Below are 13,141 nucleotides of genomic sequence, written 5' to 3'. Positions count from 1 at the left end.
CTTCCATCCCCGATGAGAGCAGCACACTGAGGGCAGCTATCCCACAGTGCAGCTCTCTCCATTTTTGGGGGAGGAGGGGGGATATCGTGGGGCATCCTGGGTCCCTGCACAGCCTCCTCTCCACAAACACTGATCAGCTCCAGTAGCTCAGCATTGCTCCAAGCAGGAGATCCTTTGCTCCGCGGAGCAGCCATTGTCAGCTGGCCAGATGATAGGCGAGCACTTGCCAAGAAAACAGGAAGGGGCGTTTCAAAGTTCCCGGGGCTCTACAGGGGAGGGGTGGATGTCTGTTTACCTGGCATCAGAGCTGCAGAACTGCTGGCTAGAGTGGTCACTTTAGGCTCTGTGGGAGATCCTACGGAGGCTAAAAGCTCTGTAAACAGGAAGAGCGTGTCTTCACTTGCACATCACCGCAAAAGCATCACCAGTAAGAGCTGTATGGCTCTTGTGGAGGTGGTTTTCTTTTTGCAGTAAAACTTCAGAGTTTCACCGCAAAAAGCCATTGGGCAAGGGTAGACGCTCCCATGGGTTTTTGTGCAAAAAAGGGACTTTTTCCACTTTAAATGGCAAGTGTAGACATGCCCCAAGTCAGCGATTAACTGACAAAAGAATTACAGAGAAACAGGAAACAAGTCATCTGAGATCTGCAAGCAAAGGGCAAGTCAGCATCAAGCATTGAAGGGAACTTCCAATTCCATCCAAGGGCTGAGAAGGGGAGGCCGTGGCGAAGCAGTGGCTGGTTGCTGTATCATTCACAGTCGCAGCAAGGGGCAGCCTGTCTTCAGACACATAGGACATTCAGAAATCTGAGCTGTCTGAATGTCAGACACACAGATCCATCAGGCAGGGAGCAATTACGACTTGTAGCTTTGGTGATCAAGTAAACAAAAGTAAGAGAAGCATGCATGTTGCCAAAAAGATGCCTGATATGTTTCAGCAATGCTGGCAACACGGGAAGATTTCTAAGGCTATGTCTACACTGCACACCTTATAGTGGCATAGCTGTGCTGCTAAAGCCTTGCACTGAAAGGCATGCAGCGTAAGCTGCCTTTTGTTGGCAGGAGAGAGCTCTCCTGCCAACAAAATAAAACCACTCCCAACGACAGGTGGGAGATGCATTCCCGCCCACAAAGCACTGTCCACACCGGCACTTTTCATCGGTAAAACTTTTGTTGGTCAGGGATGAGTTTTTCCTCACACCTCTGACAGACAAAAGTTTTACCAATGGAAGTGCAGTGTAGACATAGCCTGAGTCTGCTCCCTTCTGGTGCAAAGGGTTTACTGACACAGCTCTAGCGGAGAAAAAGATCCCAGTCAGAACTGCTGCAAAAAGCTATAGAACTGTGCTAAAAAAGATGGCCTGGAACCTGGGATTGCCCCCGCTGCCCATTTCAGCAGGGGAACATTTGATCAGACCAGACTGGCAAGAGCAAGTATCCTCTGGGCTCCAGGTGAACAGTGGCAGGAAGAGGTAACTTGGATACTCTGTAATAGCACCATCCCCTGGCGCACTCCCAAACACACACACACACAGCCCAGAGCAGATGTGGAAACTGTATGGGGGAGCTGAGGGGACAGAGGAAGAGGAAAAGGCTTCTCTGCCTCCTGGTGCCATCTATTTAGCAGGCTGTTGTGGGGGTGGGGGTGGAGCTGAATGGCTCTTCTCCCTCCCCCACAACCATGCAGCAGCCTTCCTGCTGCAGCTGCTGCCCTGCTCTCTCTGCCCTACAGGTATATTGTGAATTGTGTTTCGAAACTGAAGCACCTCTGACCAGATCACCACTTTCTGGTATTAGGAAGGCATTCTTCCCTAAGGGCAACACTCCCATTTAGCCAATTAAGAGGCTAGGGCAGCACCTGGAGCTAAAACAGACTAGGGAGATACACAAAGAGAGAGACCTGGTGAATCAGAACTGCCTGAGTGGGAATCAGGGACAGGTGAGAGCTGCCAAGGATCAGGGCTGTTGGATGGTCCCAGAAGGAAGCAGAAGGTCGTTCCTGGGGGAAGGCTGAAGGCAAAGAGAGCAGCAAGAGAGGTTTGCTAGTCTATGTCCCAAGCCGGAGAGCCAGAGCTTGAGAGCAGGGGAGAGGCTTACTGGCTAATGTCTCCATGCTGGAGAGCTGGACCCAGGGGAACAGTGAGAGGGCTATAGGGAGTGACTGATGCTGCCAGGTACCCGCTGGGAAGAACAGAGTTGCACTCCGTATGGAAGTGTGGGCTGGGGCATGGTGAAGAGTGCCGGGGCTGCGCTGGAGGGCTGAGGCCTTGTGGGGGCACCAGAGCTGTGTGTTGCATGTACCATTTGGATGATGCTGGGGAAATTCTATAGCATGGGACATGAATTGTTATGATTTATGTGCATGGGACTTCTGCAATAAATGAACCTCAGAAGGGCTATTTGTCCTCAGAAAGACTTTTGACTATTTCTACAGAGTCTGCAGGGGGGAAATCAGGCAGGTGTGCCAGTCATGCTGCAGCACGCGGCAGGAGAGCTCTTCAGGCCCAGACCACCCTATGACAAGACCGAAAACACTTCAGTTTTTACTAGCTGGGCTAATGAAGGTATCTTGGGGAAATAAGAGCAACTTTTAAAGGAACTCCCAACTCTGACTGTTTCATTGCTCTGCTTTCAGACTCCAACAAGAATTGTACATTCATTAAGTTCCCACTCTTTCTGAGTGAGTCAGAATTCCAGCTACCAGGATGCAATATATATTCAACCATTTATATATGTTCCTCTGGACACCTATTTGCAATTTTTATGAATGGTGGCTAACTAGGGATGTAAGTCTTTAATGCCAGAAGCCTTCCTTCAGAGGACAGTCAAAACAGCACTGCTCTAAAAGATGTAAAAATAAATTCCAGTTTGGTATTATCTGAGGCAGAAAAACATCTTCCAGTGGGATGTAGAAGGATTCAGCTACCTTCCTGCTACCACACATGAGAGGGAGAACGGGTGAAAGACAATACTGCTGCTCGCTCGCAGGAATTAGCAGCTATATTAAAACGACACTCGGAACAGGAGGGGGAAAAGGGGAAATCTTAGTAATACCACCAGTATTTACTGGGACCAGCAAGTCGCAGTCTGCTTTTTGCTAGCATGTTTTTAATCAGAAAAAGAAATCACTTAAGTCCCATCTTTAAGTGCAAGATCAAACGGACCTGGCTCATACAAACTGTTTGTGGAGATGGTGGAAGCGAGGTGTTCTCTACGGTCATTGGCACTGTGCTGGGTCCCACTGTCACTGCTTCTTACTGGTTTTAGGAAAAAACGTATTAGAGTTCACGCTACTAAGGTGCCCATCTCTTACACTTAGTCCTGAATTCATTACCAGTTATTTTTAAGGGAACAGTGGTAACGATTCAATATTTCTAATGTATTCAAAGAAATAATCTGAAACTGCACTTTTGATCCAGACACTTACAGTGGTTCAAGCTGCAACCATTTTATAAAAAGGAAAGAGGTCAGGATAAGTCAAAAGCTTAAAATCATTTCACGGAAACACGAAGCAATGCAATAGCTTGGAGACAATGGACTATAGGTAGAGAGATGACCACGCCACACAATGGACCACAATGCAGATGCTGAACCCGTCATGAGAGTAGTACTTACTACTACGCAGTTTTGAAGAGGTATCAAAGTAGGAGAAGAGTGAATCTAGCTCATCAGGACAGAACAGAGACTCCCGCCTCACCTCGTCGCTACTTACAGCAACCGCTGGGGACATGCAAGTTAGCAAAGCACAAAGCAGGCAGCAAGGAGGGGAAAGGGCAGGAAGAAGTTATTGGGAAAGTTTAGGATGATAAAAATAGGGAGGAAAGACTGTGATTAGTACATGTCTGAATTTAAGATGCTCCTCCCCCTTAAAATCAAACACACTCCAGGGCAAGTATTATATTTCCCCTGAGCCTCTGAAACAGACTTTGAACAACTGAGACCCAGCTCTGCCTTCTCTTTACTGAGATAGCAATTCAGTAAATAAAATATCAGTGACACGTTTTAAAAGAACATGCTAATAGATACAAAGATAGGGGGGTGTAAATACCTGTTGGAGAAGCTGTGACTTGTTCACCAGCCAAAGGGGATTTTTCAGGGATGTTGTGCCTCTTTTCCTCCTGACTTTGAGGCAGAACTTTTGTTCCATGCTCAGGAGACACTGATGCAGGCTGTCTCTCCACAAATTTTTTTTCCACGTATTTTGCTCTGATATAATCCTCTTTCTCCTGCCTGGCATAGACAAACATCAATGAAGTTATATTAACTTTACTGAACACAGTAAGTAGTGCACACATTCATATGAAAGCCATTATTAAAGTAATGCAGTTCAGCCTCTGAGTTATTTGCATGTAAAATCTTTTTTTTAAGAAAGCTGAAAACAGTATTTTCCAGCTCTCTAAAATGCAAAATTCTTGAACAGACTTAAAGTTCACTTTGGAAGTAAGCCTGCATCTGTTTCAGCCCAAGAGAAGAGTTTTTGAGAATGCTAAGTGAATGAACACAAGTTTATAAGAAAACCAAACTCCATATTTAGAATAGCTTACACTCCCATGATAGTGTGTCATACTTTAGAAACATCTGTATACCGTATCTTTATATATGTAACAGCAACCTAATAAAATATTGTCCATTTAGATTTTTATGTAAATATTAATGTTATGCCTGGGAAAGTTAAGATTATAAGGGCTGGACACATGAGTGATGAATGATGCTAGGTGCAAAGTAGGCAGCTGCAGCATAATCTGCACTGAAATGCGCTTTCTTCCTCACCTCAGGGTGCCATCACCAGGTACACACAAAATGTGTGGCAGAGACAAACAGGTGATTTTATTTTTCAGCCACCTTTCAGGTGCAAGCTAAGAAAGAGCAATCAAGTACAGGAATAAATTAACGAAAGGGTTGATGAAACCACCATCACTGGAGTTACTGAAGAATAGCTAAGACACTCGTGGGAATGTCATCAAGCATCCTGCAACAGTGGTTTTCTAGTGTCCATGCACCATGAGTGATCTGCAAAGCGTGGTAGTCCAGAGCATGAAGCTGTGTAAGAACATACAGGAGGGATCTGGGAATTTGGGTATGGAAGTGTTCTACAAAGAGCTCTCTTATAAAGTGACCCACAGAATGAAAGTTTAGAGACCTATTGTTATGCATGATTGGGCACAGCTTGACCATGAAGCATAGGAAGGAATGAGAGGAGACAGAGTGGCAAGATCAGAAATACCTACTTGAAGGTTGTTGAGAACATAATATAAGAATTAAATGCAATAAGGTGGCGATGAGAGAGGGAACCCTGATGCGAAGGACTCAAAAGAGCACTGTTTTGTGAAGAGGTTAGTCATGGAGTGGCAGAGATAGTTGGTAGAGGTGTATTTCATTGCTGCAGGCTGACTGCGAGGAATTGAGTAGCCCTGGAGTCAGACTGTCATCAGCATAAAAGTTGAAGTCACTCAGGTTAAGGGATGGGGACTGAGAAAAGGGAAAAACTAGGGAATCAGCATCAGCACAGGATAAGGATGGCCAATGATGGCCTCCTGGAGGAGAAAGGCGAGGATTTGGACAGGGCAGAGAGCTAAAGAAAAGCTGAAAGGGCCAACAGAAGGCAACAGTGTCCGGGGGGGAAGGGGAAAGAAAGGGCACTCAGAGGGATCTGTGCAAACTGCGTCCCAGGGACCAGTCACATGTTCACAAGGGCAGGAGGAGACGGTATGAGATAGGGTAGCTTTGCTGGAGATTGAGTGACAGCTTCAGAAGGAAGAGAACAAGGGAAGGAATGCTGGGAGGGAGCAGCAGGTGGAATAAGGCTGGTGGGAGATAACAGGGATGCCAGGAGAGCTAGGGTCATAACAAACGCTGCCAGCAGCAAAGAGATGGTGGCAGAGAAGGAGCTGAGGGAGAAATTAATGTACACGAGAACTGGTGGGAGATGAAAATAAGGTGGAACAGAAGCAGCTGAACAGGTAGAGGAAGACTTTACACACGCAGAGAAGGCTAAAGTAAGGCTCTGGCTACACTAGTACTTTCATCGGCAAAACTTTTGTCGGTAAGGGGTGTGAAAAAAAACGCACCCCTGACTGACATAAGTTTCACTGACAAAAGCACCGGTGTGGACAGTGCTATGGTAGTGGGACACATTCTCCCCCTCAAATAGCTACCGCCACTCGTTAATTATGCAAGTGGAAGAGCTTTCTCACCAGCAGAGAGCAGCTGCACGAGAGACCTTACAGCAGCACAGTTGAGTGGTACAGCTGTGTCACTGTAAGGTCTGTAGTGTAGATATAGCCTAAGGCTGGAAGAGACAGAAAATTACAGGATTGTGGGAGGAAGAGACTGGGGAAAGGGTGAAGGGAGCTAAGCAGAAGGCCAAGAGGGAGAATATGGTGCAGTGCTGAGGAGAACACAAAAGCTTTAGTCTCCACCATAAGCAGCGTCTATGAACCAAATTAGTTTTGAGAATTTCCTGGCAAAAGCATGTCAGAGAAAAGCAGACTTTACTTCCTCGCCCCAGTAAATGCTGGGCTGCTGAATGGAAGCAGAGAGAAATACACTGTTCCACAGAGGATTAAAGCAATAGTGATGAAAGAGAACCTGTAACCATTAGGCATTTGACCCGAAGGAGCAATGGTGCAAAATGGGCACAAATTAGCAACACAAAGACAAAATTAAGATATTTGTGCTAAGTGACAATGCAGAGAGTTTAAAGGGAGAACATTTATAGCACTAGTTACAAGAAGATCAGTAAAACCAAACTAAATCACTACCTTTGGCTTCCAGGTTGTGGCTTCTTAACTCCCATTCTTTCAACTTTTGCTTCATATATTCTATTGATGACATCATTCCCCAATTCACACATCAGCTACAAGACAAGAAAATATCAGCACAACTATAAAAGGCATTATCTCTCCGAGTGATATTCATACCTCGCCCATCACCACAGTGTTTGGGCCTCTTGAGATCTCTTTCATTTACAATAGTTTAACAAACCTTGTCAGAGTAGGGGTAATGAAACAAGAGTGGTGAATAAAAGAAAACAGACTTCCAAATGAGGTGATGAAAAAACAGTTTGGGCTGGTAAATGGCAAGTACCAAAAAAGAACTACTCTGTCAAGGGACTAGCAGCAGGTTAAAGTGTGATTCTAGTCTGAAAAGTGATTATGTAAAAATTGCACCACCCTCGTGCTCAACAGTTCTTTTATTCACTCAGCCATACCTGCCCCTTTTACTGAATATACTCCTCTTAGTCCTGCAGAGCCTGCACACATAAGAGGCAATACACTGAGTTCTAGTCCATCTCATGCATCAACAGAATCAGCTCCAATCACTTACATCTGTACAAAACCCTCAACGGTACAGGGGCTGCACAGGTGTCACTGCAAGCAGAATTTCCCTTGCAGAACTGTTATTAGGAGTGGTGTGTCAGAAGGAAAGAATGCAGCTTGACTCTCAGACCCAGATAGAGATTGCTAACCTGACTTTTAAAGGGGCGGGGAGTGCTTAATTGTAAAATTAACACATTTGAGGTGGAAATCCACAACACAAGTAAGATGAAATCCGCACCCTTATCCCTGCTGCCATTTTTACAGGGTTATTCTTTAGGATTAGAAAAGCAGTAAGGCCCAATAACTTGTGAACCATCCTAGCTAGAAACAAATGCTTTGGACCAGCTATCCAACTGCACAAATGTATAAAGCATTTTTTCTATTCATCAGGTGACACTGGATCTTAATAATCACACCATTCTGATAAATACGTACTGTGACAAAGCTCCGATCTTGTCTCAGTGGGTCCCGCGCTTCCTGGCGGATTATGCTAGCCTCAGAGGCTCACTGTGACCCTCCCCACAGCCCTTCTCTCTCTAGAGGCACGGGTCACAGTCTACTGTGTCATTTTCAACATAAGACAGCAAGGGAGGCGAGGAGAAGCTACCCTCCCTTGCACAGTCTCTGTCGTCTCCTAGTCTCAGTGATTCATCGGGGAATGGAGGGGGGAGGCCAGGCCCACCCTCTACTCTAGGCTCCAGCCCAGGGACCCTTATAGTATCAGCTATGGTAGCGGACTTTTTGGAAACAGGACACGTACAATTCCCTGGGCCACGTCCCCACAGCAGCCCTCACTTCCTCAATATCTACTTCACCCTTAGCTCAGGGCCTCCTTCCTTATGCCTGATATGATTTGTACTGTTTAGTATCTCCAGCAGCACGGCTTCCTCCTACAGCTCCTGACACACATGCCCACCTGACTAACTGGGAGGCTTTTAACTGGGAGGCTTTTAACTAGTTTCAGCCAGACCTTGATTGGCTTCAGGTATTCCAATCAACCTAGCTGTCTTCCCTGCTTTCTGGAAGGATCTTAATTGGCCCTAGGTGTTTTAATTGACCTGGAGCAGCTGCCATTTGCTTATCCTGGTAACAGGGATTTGGCTAGCCTGCGGCTAATATATCCATCTCCCACTACATTACTAAAGCCATCTGCCCTTGCCCCGTCACAGTACATACACATAACTCTCTCCTCCCCTCACAATGCGCACACACAAGAAATCTGAAGCAACTGTAGTAATGTCTTGAACATCAATATTCTATACCAAGCGAAGCCTTGGAATCCCTTTTTTCAAATGGTGTTGGGCTTTGATTTGTAACTCAGATTTCATTAGCTATTGTGCTTAAATCAGGTTGAAAATGCTGTGAATAAAAAATATGATAATCCTCTCTCACTTTCCAAGGCTACTTGGCCCACTACTAATTGTTCCGTGCCAACAGACATTTCCAAGCACAAGCTCTAGACCAACAATTAGACAAAAAAATTCAATTCCTGCTACGAACTATTACTATCATTTTTAGAAACTCTCTTCTCATAAAGGATTACCATACCTTTAGAAGTTCAGGCTCCCATGTATCTAGTGTTAAGGATCTAACTTTTGAAAAGTGAACTCCTAGACTCCTAAACAGGGGAGAAAAAAAAACACCTCACATTAATACATAACTACTGTATGCTAACATACTGTCTTATGTTAAGCAGGCTTACTAGTCCCTCTTGCAGATCAAGCTGTTATCTTAATTCTATCTGCATGCAGGGGTCTCTAATCTTGCCTCCAAACACGTTACAATATGGAAAAAACACCTCATAATGAAGTAATGCTTTGGCCATGCTGCATGAAATGAGGCATGTGTGAAGGGTTTACCTACCTGTGTATCCCAGAACACTCAATACACAATGTGATTCCTAGGTTGATACTGGCCCAACGAGGATCTGCCAGGCCACAATCACAACAGGTGATGTTACCACCAATACATTGAACCCGCTGTAGTGCACTTTCTCCTTTTAACAACTTCTCTTTTGACTCACTGCCAGATTCTAGGCTTCCTGTAGAAGGGGATGACGATTTCTTCTCTAGTTTCTACAAAGAGACAACCAAAAAAAAAAAAAAGAAGAAGAACTAGAGACACAGCAGTTAACATTGCTATGGCCCTGGAGGAAGCTTCCACACTTATCTATAACTCTTTAATTGCTAAACAACAACTGAAAGGAAAGATATGTAACTACAAAAACATCCAATATGCACACGCACCAGGAACCTGAGATCAGAAAATCTTGCAAGCAGCATCTACTGGTCTGCACCTGTGCCCTGGAGCTCCTTGTGCTCAGCAGCAAGCATTATAAAGGGAGCTGTGGACCACCTGCCTCTCCAGTTCCTTCACTACCGTGAATCCAATCCAAAGCAGAAGGGAAAGTGGGCAGGTGGTAGAATACAGATAGGGATCACGTATCTCAAAAAACCACCAGTTAAAACTAACCAACCTCCATTTCTTCTTTGAGTGCTGATCCTTCTGTATTCCACACATGGGTGACTGGTAAGCAAGAGTCAAATAGCAGGGGCGGGGGGGGGGGGGCCACAAGGATGCAGGTGGTACAGATGCCCATAACATGTTCCAAACCTGCATCTGCAGAAGAGGCTTAGACTAAAGTGTAATGCTTCACGAAAGTGTGGCTGGAACCCCAGGCTGCCACCTTACAAAGGTCCACCATAGATGAGTATCAAAGAGATGCTTCTGAGGTTGCTTGTGCTCCAGTAGAATGGGCCCTTACACCGTCCTGGAGAGGGAGATGCACTGACAGTAAAGGAGGATAGAAATCCATGTAAACAGTCTCTGAACAGATATTACTTGTCCCTGTGCTCACTCTGCTATAGCAACAAATAGTCAAGGCATTTTTCTAATTGGTTTCATTCTTTGTAGGCAGAATGCCAAAGCTCATCTGAGAGTCAGGCCTCCTCTCCTTACTGGAGTTATAAACCTTTGAAAAGAATACCGGTAAGTTAACGGACTTGATTTATGTGGAACCCAGAACTTACCTTAGGGATGAATTTTGGGTTGAGGCAAAGGGATACCTTTTCTTTTTGACAAGTTCCCTGTGGTAGGTTGGCCATGATTGCATTCAATCATGCTCACTCACCATCCTGGCTGATGTGATGGTGACAAGGAAGGCAACCTTTGCGAATAGGTGGGACATCAAGCACATGGCCAGCGGTTGAAAGGGCAGCTTAGTAAGTATTGAGAGTACAAGACAGAGGTCCCAGTTAGCTGTTGGCTTCAATTCTGGTGGGAAGGCCCTAGTGAGACCCTTCAGGAATCTGAGTGTTATGGGGTGAGTCAAAATAGACTAGACCTCTACTCAAAGATGCAAGGCACTGATTGCTGCTAGGTGGACCGACAGCAAGTGAATAGGAAGGCCCAACTTCTCAAGAGTGAGGAGGTATTCTAGAACAAACAGGAATACCTGCTGTCTCTGGAGATAAATGATTTTGTTGTGCCCAGGTAGAGAAGTGCCTTCATTTAGCAAGATAGCATTTCTGGTGGAGTCTTGTCTGCAGTGATTAAGAATAGTTTGATGAACAGCCTCCGAACATGAACGCTCTAGGTATGATCCCCTTCCAGACACCAGGCCGTGAGGTGGAAACCGTATGGGCTGGGATGTCTAGTCCTGCCATTCTCTAGTGATAGATGCAGGAAGGGTTGGATGGTGGATGGGTAGACATTCACAGGAGGTCTGGAAATCAGAATAGCCTGGGCCAGTTGAATGCAATAACAATGACTTGCACTTTGTCATGATGAACCTCCCACAGAACCTACAGCAGCAGCAAAACAGGGGGAAAAGCTCAAGTGGTCTTTCCAGGATTGTAGAAAGGCATCGCCTTGGAGTCCCAACCCAGTGCTGCTCTAGTGCAGTATATGTTGAACTCCTTGTATATCAGAGATGAATAGGTCCCACGATGGAGTTCCCCACTGAATGAAGATTTTGTTTAGCACTGAATTGTGTATCTCCCACTCAGGGTCAGTGGAGTAGCTCTTTCTCCTTGAAGTTGATTCCTTTTCTGGTGTGGATACTTCCCTCAGAAGGACTGAGCCTGAAGCCCAGGCGATTATGGGTATGGGAGGGCGAAGATGTCCTCCAGGGAATTATAAGCCTCAGTCTATAAAACTTCAGCTCCACCTTACAGTAGTACAGTGAGCAATCAGACAGGGAAAGGCACCTCCCAGCCAGTCATTGACACTAGAACAACTTCAAGTACACATCCATTTTCCAGCCCAGGAAAGGACAATGGTGGACCACTGAACGTAATGGAAAGACATCCCGGCTCTCGAATCAAGAGGGGATCTCCACAGTCTGTATGACCATGAGTCACCATGTATTGGGGGGGGAGGGAGGGGTGAGAAGCTTTGTAAAAGCAGGCATGTGTCTTAGGGTTGGCCTCCAGAAACTGAGGAGCAGTCTTTAAGTCGGAAGCTGTCTGTGAACCCTTGATCCCCAAGCTAGGGGGATACATGGGAAACTGTCCAAAGGCAATAGGTAACTCATTAGAAAAGGGATTTTATCTAATACAGAAGAACAAAGCCTGATGTTGCATTCATGTTTATTTTATGTGTAACCTGTTTGCTTTCCCTCGCTATTTCAGCTTTGAATCGGTTTTTCTATTAAGTAAATCTTTTGTTTACTTTTCCACCCCAAGCAGCCCTCTATTTGCAAACTGTGTGGCATGTGGATGCCAAAGTGAGTGGATGGCCAAGGGGCTGATGGAGGGGAACAGTCTGAGCATAAGGTACCTAAGAACTCGGAAAGGATGGACTTGGGCAGACTTAGGACTAGAAGCGCTATTGGGGTTACCCTACAAGTAGTAACTGGGCTAGTGGAAGCCAGGGTGAGACCCTGGACTTGTAGGTAGGTGTTGCCACTGAGCTGTGGACAGTCGAGCCTAGTGAAATGAGAGATTAGAGCTAGGTCCAGGGTAGACAGAGTTCAGGAACGGGCCAAGGGTCAGTACTGGAGGGACAGAAGCTGAATGCCAGAGCCAGAGGGTCAACCAGAGTCGTAGGGAAGAAGTGGAGCAGAAGTGGAGCAGTGGAGCCAGAAGGGAACAGGGCTGGTGCAGAGCAGGGGCAAGCCTTGGACGCAGGCTGGAGCAGGGCTGGAACAAGGGCAAGCATAGCTGCAGGACTGGTACGCACTGAGCATCCGCTCATCTACTATCAGGCCAGGCTTATAAGCATGGCTGGTATATCAGCAGCCAATCAGGGGCTGTGGTTACTCTGTCAGTTCAAAGGCACTGCAGCTGGGCTCACTGGTTGCCTAGCAGCGAAGCTACTCAGGGAGGAGACCAGCAGCTGGTCCAGCATCAGGGATGCGAGCTACAGCAGAAGAGCATGAAGGCACCTGAGGTTATAGGGCAGATGGTGAGAGAAACACTTACTGATCTTGGTGATCTCCAAAATGTCACACTTGCTCCTGTGCACCTTACCCTCATGGTTGGGAGGCTTAAGTGGGACTAAGTCTTTAGGACCTGAACGCGAGAGCTCACCCGATTTGGAAGGAGTCGAAGAGGGATCCTCTCTCTTGGGAACAGACCCGGAAGGGCATTTTTTCTTGTTTCTGTGACTGGTGTCCTCAACTCTCATGAGAAGCCTGACACAAAGTTTTTAGCTTTATCAGATCTGGCCTCCGCTCCAGAGCTTATGCTCGGAGGGGTGTTACTCGAGTGCTGAGGCCAACGAACGGGGAACTCACCCCAGCCTGGATCCAACTGAGGTCTCACCACTTTATCCATGAGGTATTTCCTCAGTCGAAGCTCTCATCCCTCGGGTCCAGGGAGG

General features: G+C 46.2%; 1 protein-coding gene across 4 annotated transcripts in view; it reads right to left on the bottom strand.

Moving 5' to 3' along the window:
• ACAP2 (ArfGAP with coiled-coil, ankyrin repeat and PH domains 2) overlaps positions 1 to 13,141 on the bottom strand; it is a 121,001-nt gene that overhangs the window by 17,672 nt on the left and 90,188 nt on the right. For 3 of the 4 annotated variants that reach the window (XM_077826195.1, XM_077826192.1, XM_077826193.1), the window contains 5 exons: positions 9,182 to 9,393; positions 8,867 to 8,936; positions 6,761 to 6,855; positions 4,048 to 4,229; positions 3,164 to 3,256 (listed from right to left, as the gene is read on the bottom strand). In XM_077826195.1, the coding sequence (XP_077682321.1) occupies positions 3,164 to 3,256; positions 4,048 to 4,229; positions 6,761 to 6,855; positions 8,867 to 8,936; positions 9,182 to 9,393 (652 nt within the window). The remainder of the gene's footprint in view (positions 1 to 3,163; positions 3,257 to 4,047; positions 4,230 to 6,760; positions 6,856 to 8,866; positions 8,937 to 9,181; positions 9,394 to 13,141) is intronic. The other variant, XM_077826194.1, reaches the window with a different exon arrangement.

The sequence above is a fragment of the Eretmochelys imbricata genome, chromosome 9, assembly GCF_965152235.1.
Source record: "Eretmochelys imbricata isolate rEreImb1 chromosome 9, rEreImb1.hap1, whole genome shotgun sequence".
NCBI lineage: Eukaryota > Metazoa > Chordata > Testudines > Cheloniidae > Eretmochelys > Eretmochelys imbricata.
This window is presented reverse-complemented; position numbering and strand designations above follow the sequence as displayed.